Here is a 14,439-nt window from a genome sequence, read left to right as displayed (position 1 = left end):
AATATTTTTTTTCTTTTTCTAAATTTGGAGATCTCTTTCATGGGCCCTTTTATGCAATTTATACTTTTCCAGTTGTTTTGTTGTTTTTGTCTACTCAACTGAATTATAAGCTTCCTTAGGACAAATTCCATTTCATCCCATACTATTTTTGTTCTATCTGTACCTAGAAAACACACCCTTTATTATGGTTGAAATTGTAAATTAAGCAACAGCTGCAGCCCAGCTACATTTCAAAGATTACATTATTACCACTTTTCAAAGATTCAGTCTTTGAAACTTAGAAATTGATACTACTGTTCTCCTTCTCAGCAGGGAATCTTCTCTGGTCACCCTCAAAAATCAGTTTATTGTCTCCCTCTCTATCTGCCCCTCCCCTGCTCATGCTCGCTGGCTCTCTCTCCTTCAAAAGTAAATAAACATTAAAAAAATTTAAAGGGGGCGGGGCTCCTGGGTGTCTCAGTCAGTTAAACATCTTCCTGCTTCAGTTCAGGTCACAATCTCAGGTTCGAGCCCCGCGTTGGGCTCTGTGCTGACAGCTCAGAGCGTGGAGCCTGATTCAGATTCTGTGTCTCCCTCGCTCTCTGCCCTTCCCCCATTCATGCTCGCTCGCTCTCTCTCTCTCTCTCTCTCTCAATAGTAAATAAACATTAAAAAGAATTTTTTTAATCAATTTATTTCTTGGTTCTTTTTGAGCCCCTGCTAATTGAGTATGTAATGTAAAGGAAATTTATTCAAACTTTTGTTTTATGACAGTTAAATATTTTTAAATACGGCCTATCGCTTTCAACCACCTTTTTCTTTCTCGTAGGCCAAGTTATCAAAGCATGGGACATTGGGGTGGCTACCATGAAGAAAGGAGAGATCTGCCATTTACTGTGCAAACCAGAATACGCATATGGCTCTGCTGGCAGTCTCCCCAAAATTCCCTCGAATGCAACTCTCTTTTTTGAGGTAAGTGTGTGTGTGATGTTGCCTTGTTAGCCTCTGTTCTAGTATAGTGCTGGCTCTGAAGCAACAGGCAGTGGAACAAGGAGCTAAGCTTGCTGTTGAGAATCAGATCCAACTTATTTATTTTGGAGCTTGGCTTCTTGAATTGTTTCCCACAAACCCAAGGGGTGTGTGCCAGTGCTTTCTTAGAAACGTGTTTCTGGCACTGAACGATCATATCCAAATAAACAAAAGACACCAGGCTTAAAAAGAAAGGTTCTGGTCAGTGGTGTGAGTATAACATACTCAAAGTTGACCAGAAGACAACGTTGAAGATGTGGCAGACCAGTGTTGAAATATACCTAAACCAAATGGTAAGATACTTTCATATTATACAGGTTTACAATTTGTCACCAGTCTCGCTTCTTCATTAGAAGCAGTAGGTGGTGATAACATTATTCATTCTGTGTTGAATTACATAGATCTGTCCAAGTGTGATTAAAAAATTAAGGGAGGAAATGCCTGAAATGTCGTAACTGGGTAAAACAAAATAAAACCAAAAAAACAAAAAACACCTTTAGTTGGTTGTAGGTCTGATTCATAGGATTTATTTTTACATTTACAAAAGGGAATTCCATGAATGTGGGGTGGAAAGGTGGTGGCCTCTAGAGTCAGACAAAATAGTTCTGGGCAGCACCTTGTAGCTCTGGCTTTTTGCCCACAAGGCAGCTTTCCTAGTATTTCCTGTCTGTCTTTGCACTGCAACCCCACAGGATGCAGTCCTAGACATTATCGTTACGTGAAGGCTCTTTCCAGGTATTGAAAGTGCAGCGTTCTTTTTTTTCCTACTTTTCCAATAACTGAGATGCATAGATAAATATTAAAGAGTTTTATTTTGTAAAATGAAAGGAGAATCGGTTGTCCTTGTCTTTAAGTATGTTAAGCTGGCTCTGTTTGGTCTTTTCTCAGCCAAATCTTTTTTTCCTTTCTAGATTGAGCTCCTCGATTTCAAAGGAGAGGATTTATTTGAAGATGGAGGCATTATCCGAAGAATCAAACAGAAAGGAGAAGGATATTCAAACCCAAACGAAGGAGCAACAGTAGAAAGTAAGTATTGCTGTGACAGTGAACGAGTCCTTAAAATTGGGTTCCATTTACAGGGATAAAATGGAGATTTCTTTTTAAAAATCTAGAAATAAACAATTAAATATAGCTCAACTCGAGAATAGTTTTAAATTCAACATTTACTTAATAATGACTTTATTTGGTAAATATTCATCCAACATGTCTATGCTAGGTATTTACTGTACCAGCTTTGGTAGACCCAGAAGATGGATAGCATCAAGTCCAAGTCTACGGGCTCCATGGTGTACCAGCCACAATGTTAGTTGCCTTATGGATTTACTCATTTATTTCTCAAAATAACCTTACGAGATAAGATTTATTATCCCCAGGTGAGAAAAGTGAGTTCAGAGAAATTGCCCCAAGGTTACAGAGTTACTGAACAGAGCAGTTGGATTGTAATGTCCTTCAGAGCTCTCAAACCTGTCTCACTGGCTTGTCTCAAGATGAAAAAGTTCATCGTTTTAGTTAGATCAAAATTGGGTAATAGTGTTCATTCCATTCTCTGTCAGGAGATCTAGGTTCATGTTTTGCTTTGCCATTTATTGGGTGACTTACAGCTATTCCATTTTTTTTACTTGCTAAACTGGGGGGAAGGATACTCCCAAGGACCGATTACTTGATCACTCTTCCAGAGCACAATGTATGGACCATGGCGCCCACCGCTTGTCACTTTGTATTGTAGTCAGTGTTTGCCCATTTCTCCAGTAGACGGCTTGAAGCCCAGAATCTTTTTAAGTCTTTTTGTTTCCAGCATTACCTACAGTGCCCTACACACATTGGGTGTTCGGTAGGTGCTTTCTGCATGGATAGATGTTTGAAAGACGCCATTCACTGAGCTTGAAGTACCGTTAAAAAGAGAGTCATGAGAAAACAGAAAAATACTTCCATTAAGAAAACAGAGTACTTGACAATATGAACTATTATAAAAGGCGTAGTTAAAATAAAGAGTTCATTTAGAACAGTAAACTAGAATGGTTGATTTTCTTATCTTTACCATTTGTATATTCTACTTGAGATGCATGTTTCATTCCCTTGGGTCTGGCAAATTAGTTCAAATTGAGTTACTTACTTAGTTGGAAACAGTTGTAAATAGTATTACTGTACTATTGCTGTTGAAGTCTTTAGGTAGCAATCATTCCTGGTAAGTTTTAGAATAAATGAAGAGGAGCTCAAATGTATAATGTTGGAGAAATACCTAGCCCAGGAGCCAGAGGCAGGATTCTAACTTCAGCAGACTCTAACTAGCCCTTGCCTTTCTGGGCTCTGGCTTCCTTTACAATGACACAGGGGTAGACATCTCGATTTCTTTTTTTTTTTTTTTTTTTCAACGTTTATTTATTTTTGGGACAGAGAGAGACAGAGCATGAACGGGGGAGGGGCAGAGAGAGAGGGAGACACAGAATCGGAAACAGGCTCCAGGCTCTGAGCCATCAGCTCAGAGCCCGATGCGGGGCTCAAACTCACGAACCGCGAGATCGTGACCTGGCTGAAGTCGGACGCTCAACCGACTGCGCCACCCAGGCGCCCCACATCTCGATTTCTAAGGTCCTGTTAGCCCTGAATGTTCCATGATAGAGTTCTAAATGTTTATGAAAGTGACTAGAATGATAGAACATCATCTTCAGCACATTAACAAGTATGTAAGAAGGTTATCTGTAACAGATATTTAAATTTTTTATTATGAATATTTTCAAATATCAAAAAACCAGAGGTTTTTTTCCTATGATAGAGTAATTCCCAGATTCAGCAATTTGTAATATATATTTTTAACCTGGAGGCTTTTGTCAACCAAATTAAAAAGAAAAACTTTCCCCAATTATAGGCAATGCCACAAAACTACCATTGCAGAGTTAACTTTGGGGCAGGCTAAATTAAATCCCATCTTGCTTTTGGTAGTATTTTTGGTGGGAGTCCTTATTTTTAACTTTGTTTTGAAATCATTTTCGCCTTACAGACAAATTGCGAAACTAGTACAGAGAATTCACTTATATGCTTCATCCAGCTTCCCCTGATGGTAACATCATCCCTCACCACAGTGCTGCATTTATCAAAATCAGGAAATTAACACCAATAAGATACTATTAACTTTTAGGGGTGCCTGGGTGGCTCAGTTGGTTGAGCGTCTGACTCTTGGTATTGGCTCAAGTCATGATCTCATAGTTTGTGGGATCAAGCCAGCGTCAGGCTCTGCACTGACAGAATGGAACCTGCTTGTGATTCTCTCCCTCTTTCTCTCTGCCCTTCTCCCTCTCACGTGTGTGTGCTTTCTCTCTCTCTTTCTCAAAATAAATAAACTTTAAAAAATACTGTTAATACTATTCTACAGATCTTGTGTGAGTTTCCTCATTTGCTGTACTGATGTCCTCTTCTGGTCATGGTCAGATTCAGGATCCAGTGCTATATGTTGTCCCTCTAGTAGTAGTCTCCAGTCTGTGACAATTATCAGTCTTCCTGTGTTTTTTCATGATTTTAATACTTTTGAAGACAACTGGCCTATTTAGAATATATTTCAATTTGGGTTTGTCTGATGTTCTCCATGATTAGGTTGGAGTTAAGCATTTTTTTTTTTTTTTACATACCATGTAAGTGATGCCGTGCCTTATCAGTTCATCATTATCAGGAGGTACATGATATTGATGTTAACTTGGGTCACTTGGTTAAGGTGGGATCTGCCATGTTTCTCCTTTGTAAAGTTGCTATTTTTGCCTTACTAAGTATCTCTTTGGGAGGGATCTAACTACTAGGAGACCATGCAGGTGTCTTTTGCATCACATCTTCACACACTGATCCATGATTTTTTTTTTTTTTTTTAAGTTTATTTATTTTGAGAGAGAGAGCACAAAGCAGGATGGGTAGGGTAGAGAGAGAGAAGGCGGGGGGAGGAGAGAGAATCCCAGGCAGGCTTCATGCTGTCAGCAGGAGTTCAATCCCATGAACCATGAGATCATGACCTGAGCCAAAATCAGGAGTCGGACATTTAACTGACTGAGCCACCCAGGCGCCCCTGATCCATGAATGATATTTCCATGCAACAGTTATTACTGTAGGATTTACCTAGTGGTGATTTTTCTATTTCCACCGTTCCTTCTACAATTTAATTGGAATTCTGCCATAAGGAAGGGCTGCCTCTTCTTCCCTGTTTATTCAGTTATTTATAATAGTGTAGAGTCATTGGTATTTATTTTATTCTGTAGGTTATTATTCATTGCTACTCTTACTTTGTTGGTCAGATTGTCCCAGATTTGGCCATTGAAAGGTTCTTAACCTAGCTTTTGTGTCTTTTCAACAGACATCCTTTTTTTTTTTTTTTTTTAATGTTTATTTTTGAGAGGTGGGGGCAGGGCAGAGAAAGGAAGACACAAAATCCAAAGTAGGCTCTAGGCTCTGATCTGTCAGCACAGAGCCCGACACGAGCCCTGAAAGAACACGAGGTCATGACCTGAGCTAAAGTCAGACCTTTTAACCCACTGAGCCACCCAGGCACCCCCCTCCTTTGTTTTTTAAGCACTTCCTTACTTTTGGTACAAGATGCTCTAGGCTCATTTTGTAGCTTCCCCACCCCAGGGCTGGAATCAACCATTTCTCCAAGGAGCTCTGATTTCTTTTATTAGAAAACAGTATTTAGAAACCAAGATTTGGGTGCCGGGTATACTCACACTGTGGAACGTGTTGCTTCTTAACTTGACAGAGCTGGGAAATAGATGTACCACAGAAGGCACATGTACACAGCTTTACGTGTTCTTTATTAGCTGTACGTGTTCTCTGTTAGTCCATATGTCTATTAAAAGCTAGGAGCACATACTGATGCCTGCAGTTCCGATCCAGCACCTCATGTTCATCCTTACCTTCTCCCTTCACTTATTTAAAACTTCTTTCTCCAGCAGTGAGAAACCTCTCTCTCCTATCCACGATGTATTTGTTTATTTGCTTAATTGTAGTTTACACAGAAAGTAGTTTCAAAATTGCTAACCCACACCCCTGCAAAAAACGCACTTCGTAAACGCAGGAAGTATTTGTGTAGAAGTTCCTGTAGTCACCAGCCTTATAGCATACATTAAAAACACTGTTTTCCAACTTAGGTTAGTTTTGTGTTCTCACTCCCTTCAGTGTGGTTATGTTATTTATTTATAACGCAGTTATGTTCATTTGTTATGTTTGGATGCCATTTAGGGTCACCCCCCACACTCCGGTTGCTTTTAACTATTTATTTGTGTTCGGGGTAGATGAAACAGTGCCATGGTTCTAAACTAAACAAAAAGATATACACAGAAGTGTTATTCCCCCGTCCTCTGTACTAACCGGTTCCCATTTCCCCATTATTTCCACCTTCCTTCCTGCCTACCTCCTGTAGGTCACCAGTCACATTTCTTCTTGGTTTATACTTCTTGTGTTTCTTTTGCAGAAATGAGCAGGTATCTGTATTTTTTTCTTTTATGTCCCCTTCCTTTTTGTACGGAGGGTAACATACTATCGATGGGTTTTAAAAAAAATACTTGAATAATTCTTTATCTAATTTTGCTTTTTCTGTTTCCTAATATCTTAAAAAAGGGTAATGACTAATCTTTTGTCTCTCATCTTGTTAGATTTTACTTTCTGGAAAGTTTAGAGTAAATGGTTTATTTTTACTTTTTTCATCCAAAAGCCCCATTTGGTTTTCTGGAACAAATCAATTTTATAAAAACATTGTATTTTCACTTATCCCTCTTTGAAACAAGTTCACTGTGTGTGGGAGGAGGACAGAAGGTTGACTTAAAAGTGGTGCCTGTCAAGGGCACCTAGGTGGCTCAGTCAGTTAAGCATCCAACTCTTGATTTAGGCTCAGTCATAATCTCATGGTTCATAAGACCGAGCCCCACGTCGGGCTCTGTGCTGACAGCGCAGAGCCTGCTTGGGATTCTCTCTCCCTGTCTCTCTGTCTTAAAATAAACAAACATTAAAAAAAAAAAAAAAAAAAAGTGGTGCCTGTCAGAAACCACAAGCACTTTGTTCTTTTAAAGTCTTCTCAGGTCTTCACCAGCTTGCCTTTTTTCATAGCATCGCCCGTAACACTTAGATTCAAAGCCAGGAAGAAATCCCCAAACTAAAGCCAGTTCTGCTGTGAAGAGAACAGGAGACAATGATGATCCATTACAATATATCATTATAGGGGAGCCTGGGTGCCTCAGTCGGTTGGGCATCCAACTTCAGCTCAGATCATGATCTCGTGATTTGTGAGTTTGAGCCCCGTGTTTGGCTCTGTGCTGACAGCTTGGAGCCTGGAGCCTGCTTCAGATTCTGTGTCTCCCCCTCTCTCTGCCCCTCCCCCACTCGCACTCTGCCTCTCTCCAAAAATAAATAAACATTAAAAAATTTTTTTTAATTATAATATATCATTATAGACACAGAAGAGTTACAAAGTGTCACTTCTGTGTGAAGGTATAGTGGGTAGTCAGGGAGGGGCACACAGGCTTTGGAAGTGATAGATGAATTTTGAATCTTGGAATCACTAAGTGATATTCTTGTGACTTTAGACAAGTTACTCAACAACCATGGGCATCCAGTTTTCCCATCTGTAAAATGGGAATGATCTTCTCCTATACACACACAGGTTGTGTGGACAGTTAAATGAAGAAAGGTGCCTAGTACAGGATGGAAATTACATTTCTTTTTTCTACCCTGTATATTATGCTTATAGAATTGGTTTTGCTTCCTTAAAATAGATTTAAGGAAGGAAATCCTCGACTCCTCATTCTCTTATATTCTACATCCAATTCATCAGCAAATCCTTTTGGCTCTACCAGGGTTGACCTGGAACTCATGATTAATTTGCCTCTGTCTTTAACACAGTCTTCAAATTAATTATATGTCTTCTTAGTACTAATCGTGCCTAAATCCTATTTCTCCAGGATGTTTGGTTGGTTGGTTTTTGAAGAATAAAGTTACGGAATGAATCAAAAAAGGATTTTACTCACTTGTGATCTTTTGCTTCCTTTTAATTTGTTTGTTGTGGAAGAGAGAACTTAATTAGTTGACAGGATTTATTCTTCCTCAGAGAAATGTTTACCCTCTCTTGTCAGGATCCTAATAATTGCAAGTCGGTTTTTAGCTTCTGTTGTGCTTTTTCTTATGTCAGTTAAGATGACCATCTTGTAATTCTTACTCAGTGTTCTTTTTCCATTAAAAAAGCCACAGGGTTCTAAGGTAGTCCAGTTGACACTGTGATGGCGACTGATGCTTTAGTCACTGTATTTTAGTCGCCAGCAATGGCTGCATTGTCACTTTTAAGCTTAGCTTTCTTAGAAATTGAATCTGACTCACATAAGCCTACCACTCCTCCTACTCTTCCGCAAGTCACCCGTCTTACACATTTTTTGATTGTTTACTTCATTGCTTGGAGTAGACACATCCACATGCCGGCTGTATGTAGCTGTCTTGCCTCACAGTGCTTCACCACATCTGAGTGCAAGGATGCAGACACTTGACAGTGTTTTCAAATGTGAGCCTTTCAGCAGAGCTGTCTGCAGAGTTCGAGTTGTTGGAGTACCCTCCCTCTTCCCTCTCCCCTCTTCCTCTCCAGATCCCACTGAGTAAGATGGGAGAGGGGCTGGAGAATGACTTCAAAAAAGAGTAAGGAGGGGGTGCCTGGGTGGCTTAGTCAATTAAGCATCCAACTCTTGATTTCAGCTCAGGTCATGATCTCAGGGTTTGTGAGTTTGAGTCCCACACTGGGCCCTGCGCTGACAGCACGGAGCCTGCTTGGGATGCTCTCTGTAGCTCTCACTCTCGCTGTGTCTCTGTCCCTCCCGCATGCATGATGTTTGCTCTCTTTCACTCAAAAATAAACATAAAAAAAAAAAAAGAAAGAAAGAAGTCCATAGCCATGCTGGAAAATAGGGAGAATGCAAGAAGTGGATTAGAAATTATGAAGAATTTCTGGAATATGTAAAGTAGATAAAATTGGACTGATGGAAACTAGACTCAGGGAACCCAACTCAAAACAGGTGTAGAGAAGATCTCTGCAGAGGTACATACCATTCTTCTCAACAAGCTTGGGCAGAACTCCAAGCTCACAGTCAGCTAGCTGGTACAAGGGAGCCAAAGTAGGCTATGGGGCAATCATCTGGGTTTTTATAAAACAATATGGAACAGCTGGGCCAGTAAGCTTTAGTAGCAGTACTCAACTTTGGCTGAATTTAGAATTACCTGGAGAGCTTTTAAAATCCTGATGCCCAGACCTCAGCCCAGACCAATTAAATAAGAATCTTAACTCTCACAGGCTGGAACTCCAGGCACAACTTTTTAAATTCCCCAGGTGATTCTAATTTGCAGCCAAGGATTGAGAATTACTCTATAGGGTCTGGCTATGTCTTTTGCTTGCAGGCTAAGGCCTGTAAGGCCAGATTTCTAAAATAAAATAGGGATCCGCCTCAGAAGACTGTGTGTCAAGATTTGGGCTAGAGGTTGAGGACATAAAGTGTCTTTGAACTGTGTTTTTTTTTTTTTTTTTTTTTTTTTAATGTTTGTTTATTTTTGAGAGAGAGACAGAGTGTGAGCTGGGGAGGGGCAGAGAGAGAGAGGAAGACACAGAATCCAAAGCAGGCTCCAGGCTCTGAGCTGTCAGCACAGCCCGACGTAGGGCTCGAATTCATAAGCCATCAGCTCATGACCTGAGCCAAAGTCGGACACTTAACTGACTGAGCCACCCAGGTGCCCTGAAGAGAACTTTTAAAAATACTCGTCATTATCTTTCGAGATGTTTAAGGGACGTTAAGTTAATAAGTCAAAAAACCAGCTTCTTTGAAAAAGGAAAGGGAGGATAAAGTTTCTGGAAATTAAGAATATTATTGGCAAAATTGGAACTCAGAGCAAGGGCCAAAAGGCAAAATGGACAGTCCCAGAATTCTGAATTGGTAATATAAAAAAGTAGTCTATAAGAATATCTCAGAACATAGAGCAAAAAAAAAAAAAAAAAACCCAAAGATACAAAAGGCAAAGAAAGAAGGTAGGGATGAAAAATCAAAGCCCATTTGAATCTAATCAAACATGTGATAGAAGAAAATTTCCTAGAGAAAATAGAAGAGCCTTAAGATTGAAAGGACCTTGGGGTGCCTGGGTGGCTCAGTCGGTTAAGCATCCAACTTCAGCTCAGGTCATGATCTCATGGTCTGCGAGTTCAAGCCCCATGTCAGGCTCTGTGCTGACAGCCCAGAGCCTGGAGCTTGCTTTGGCTTCTGTGTCTTCTTCTCTTTCTGCCGTTCCCCTGCTCGCACTCTGTCTCTCTCAAAAATAAGAACATTAAACAAGAAAACAACTTAAAAAAAAAAAGATTAAGAGTGCCATACAACAGTAAAGAGTGCTTTTTCACCTAGGTACATTCTGGTGAAATTTCTTAATTCCACAGCTTAAAAGGAAATTTTGAACTGTTCCAGGGAGGAACAAGCCTTGTGCAAAGAAAGGAGAATCAGAATGACATCAGATTTCTTAACTCATGACGCTGCATACCACATGACAATGCTTTGAGCATTGTGACTATGAGTATTTTGACCTCAGAGTTCTGTCCTCAGCCAAATCATCATTTAAGTATGAGAACAAAATCAGCTTTTGGGAATATGCAGACTCATGCCCTTTTTGAAAAATATACTATAGGATATACTAAAACATCACAAAAAACAAAACCAAGAAGGAAAGACTTCAAGGCATAAGAAACATTAGTGAGCAAAAAAGTAATTTCCATAACATGTCAGTGAAGTTGGATACATTTATCTTGAAAGATCTCTGAAATGACATAACTATAATGTTAAAAATAATAATGGCTTAACAGTCTGGAGCTAGGTTTTCTGAGTCATTTAAACAAAATGTGCAGATGGGAAGTGGAGAGGGGAGGCAAAATCATCCATAGTTTTATTCCAGGGGACGATTATGCTGATTAATTTGTTAACATTGATAAAAGTATATATACCTTTAAGTGATTTGTTTAAATGTAATGTTAGGTGCTAGGAAGAATAGCATGTAGAACTTCCAAACCAGAACTTGTGGCTCAGTTGGTAGAGTGTGCAATACTTGATCTCAAGGTTGTAAGTTTGAGTCCCATGTTGGGTGTAGAGATTACTTAAAATAAAATCTTAAAAAAAAAATTGGGGGGCAGCTGGGTGGGTGGCTCAGCCGGTTAAGTATCCAACTTCAGCTCAGGTTATGAACTCATGGGTTCAAGCCCCATGTTGGGGCTCTGTGCTGACAGCTCAGAGTCTGGAACCTGCTTCGGATTCTGTCTCCCTCTCTGCCCCTCCTCCACTCACACTGTGTCTCTCAAAAATAATAAACATTTAAAAAATTAAATTAAAAAAACTTTCTTTGGAGTGACGTGAAGAAATAGAGGAACAAGGAAAATTTAATCTAATAAAAGTTATAAAAAAATAACAAGAAAAGATTATATAGAAAACCTAAAATAAGATGGTAGGAATAAAACCAATCATATCAGTGTTACGAAAATATGGATGAGATAAAGTCACCTATTAAAGGCAAAAATTCTCAGAAGTTTAAAACAACAACAAAATCTAGCTATAAATGTTCTTTATAATAATATAATAAAATATAATAAATATTAAAAACAAAATGGTACTGAAAATTGGAAATAGAGGAATGATTTCATGTATGCACATGTTGAGATCTGATCAAACTATGAGGCTTTTTTGGTTTTTTTCACATGCTTCTGAAGTATTTATGAATGTCCTGGTAAATTTTGTCCAGTAAGAAAGAGCAAATTCTTGAAACTGCTTTCTTATGTGTTCTCACAAAATAACGTAGTGTGGTACTTGGTCTAAAATGGATAGTATTTATTCTTTCAAATATCTTGAATTTATATGGCTCCTTCTAAAACAGTAGCTTCAAGTCTTCAGGTAGAGTAAAATCTTAGTAAAAAATAGTCCTTTCTGTTATTAAAAAAATACAGCCAATGGATCATTCATTTTAGAATAGTATTAAACAGGGGCACCTGGGTGGCTCAGTCAGTTAAGCGTCCGACTTCAGCTCAGGTCAAGATCTCACGGTTTGCAAGTTCGAGCCCCACGTCAGGCTGTCTCTGGTGACAGCTGGAGCCTGCTTCGGATTCTGTGTCTCCCTCTCTCTCTGTCCCTCCCATGCTCATGCCATGTCTCTCAATAATAAATAAACGTTTAAAAAGTAAAAAAAAAAATAATAAACAAAAGCTCCATATCAGTGAAAAATTTTAAATAGCCCTTGCAAGTTGTTAAAAATAGGAGTACTGATATATTCAAAAAGGAAAATTTCTATAAAGAGTGAAAATTACTACCATGTTCCTTAATGCCCTGTTTTCAAATTAATTGTTAAATACTTACTCTCTGTCCTTGAACTGTGTGGTAGGCACTGAGGTACAAAAGAAGTTATAAGACATTGCCTTTGCCTACGTACTTAGAGTTTTATTCACACTATGACAGCTCTGTCTGTGGAGCCATTAAGCAGTTGCTTGTACCAAAGTTCTAAAACATGTTTAATCTGGCGTAATTTACCACTAATTGCAGGAAAATAATCATAGCTAACTTCCATTTAGATCATCTATGTGTATCCACACATAGGACAATATTTTCACATCTTAGGTACCCTGACATAGGCATGAACGAATGCCAGGTGCTGGGCTAAAAGCTCTAATTCGGGACCTGATTTGATCCTCTCCACTGTAAGGAGTTAGCTAATATATATATATATATATTTTTTTAATGTTTATTTATTTTTGAGAGAGGGAGAGAGACAGAGCGTGAGTCGGGGAAGGGCAGAAAGAGAGGGAGACAGAATCCGAAGTAGGCTCCAAGCTCTGAGCTGTCAGAGCAGAGCCCAACGTGGGGCTTGAACTCACAGACCATGAGATCATGACCTGAGCCGAAGTCAGGCACTCAAATGACTGAGCCACACAGGCGCCCCTAGTTAGCTGATATTCTTTTCCCTAATTCTGTGGATGAAACTGAGCTTCAGGTAATTGAGATGACCGTGCCCAAAGCCACAGTTGTGAAGTGGCACAATGGGACTGGCACCCAGGTCTGACGAAAGTGCTATACCTGCGTAAAGAGATGCGTGAGGAGGATGTGTGCTGGTGTGGAATTTATTGCCGTGGGTGTGCTTACTATTTAGACGAAGATCTGTAAGCCATTTGCATAAGGGCTATTCTGTTCCAGTGGCCAGGGTCCACGCCCGCTCTCAGCTAGCATCTGACCCTCAGTTCTGTAAGCAGTCGTCTAGTGCTATTTGTTCATGTCTACTAGTGTAAAACGGTGCAGAGGAGGAAGGGAGGCAGTTCGGGGCACATTTGACCACCATGCTTGATGGGAACAGTTTCTCTTCTAATCGGTGATTAATATGCCTCTCCTGATGTTACAAATCCATCTCTGTTTCCTTATTTGCCTTTTCAGGGGGTCATTAAGAATCCAGTGTCTCTTGGATGTTCTGCTCTATTAGGCAGGCAGAGAGAAACTCATTTTGGCATGAATTAGGCAGCAGAACAAACCCTTGCCATGTGGTAGTAACCTGTCACAACCTGGTTTTCTCTGGCCAGATGACTGGTCTTGTCTAGTAGTAATGCCATTACAACATTCCCATTCAGATCCCCATGACCCAGTAATTGTTTTGGGAATGAGTGCAAAGCTATCAGACACCAGCTACTATAATTAGAAAAGGGAAAAACAGACACTTACCAGAGCTAACGTCTTTAGGCTGGAGCATTTACAGCACCTTTTTTTTTTTTTTTTTTTTTTTTTAAGGTTATGGAGCCTCCTTCTCAGTTTTGCTTCCTAAAATACAAATTCTACAGTTTTTGGGTTCTTGCATTCCAGTTTTTGTTACTGCAGTGCACTCTCTTTCCTTTTCCCCCCTATTTTAATCGGAGTACAAATTGCTGTCAGCACATCGAGTTCATGTGCCAGCCACATTCAGAACAGGGTGTTCTGTGCTCTTCAAAACAAAATTGCTCTAGGGCAGTAAGAGAACAATAAGTCAGAGCTCCAGTTTAAGTGATGTTTTGCAGCAGACCCGGCTTACTTGATGTGGTTACACTCGGATTGCGCAGCAAAGCTCGGGTAATTTCATTTGGTTTGACTTCATGGGGAGTTACGTAGACTTTAAGTCAAGGGAAAATGTTCCTTTTTAACTTGTGTATTTTTTTCTTTACCAAAAAAGCCCTAAGTAGAAGCATCCTGTATGTACTTTTATTCTCTTTGGGCACGTCATAGATCATTTACTTCCCGTAAATCATGCTGGTTGGAATTAGCAACAGACCTCCTGAGCCCTAGAGGCTGAGCTCCCAGTGAGTCATGATGGTTATTATTAAATATTTATTAAGTGAGTATTTGCACTAAGAGATGCAAGGTCAAAAGCAACCACAGGTCTTCCTTAGCCAGAGCT

At 39.7% G+C, this 14,439-nt stretch overlaps 1 protein-coding gene across 6 annotated transcripts in view; it reads left to right on the top strand.

The window, feature by feature from the left end:
- The window catches only part of FKBP5 (FKBP prolyl isomerase 5), a 119,459-nt gene that overhangs the window by 79,405 nt on the left and 25,615 nt on the right, over window positions 1-14,439 (top strand). For all 6 annotated transcript variants that reach the window (XM_045500762.1, XM_045500764.1, XM_045500765.1 and 3 more), the window contains 2 exons: window positions 809-951; window positions 1,920-2,034. In XM_045500762.1, coding sequence (XP_045356718.1) covers window positions 809-951; window positions 1,920-2,034 — 258 coding nt within the window. The remainder of the gene's footprint in view (window positions 1-808; window positions 952-1,919; window positions 2,035-14,439) is intronic.

The sequence above is a fragment of the Leopardus geoffroyi genome, chromosome B2, assembly GCF_018350155.1.
Source record: "Leopardus geoffroyi isolate Oge1 chromosome B2, O.geoffroyi_Oge1_pat1.0, whole genome shotgun sequence".
NCBI classification, from domain to species: domain Eukaryota; kingdom Metazoa; phylum Chordata; class Mammalia; order Carnivora; family Felidae; genus Leopardus; species Leopardus geoffroyi.
The sequence above is the reverse complement of the archived record's forward strand: the minus strand, read 5'-3'. Positions and strand labels throughout refer to the sequence as shown.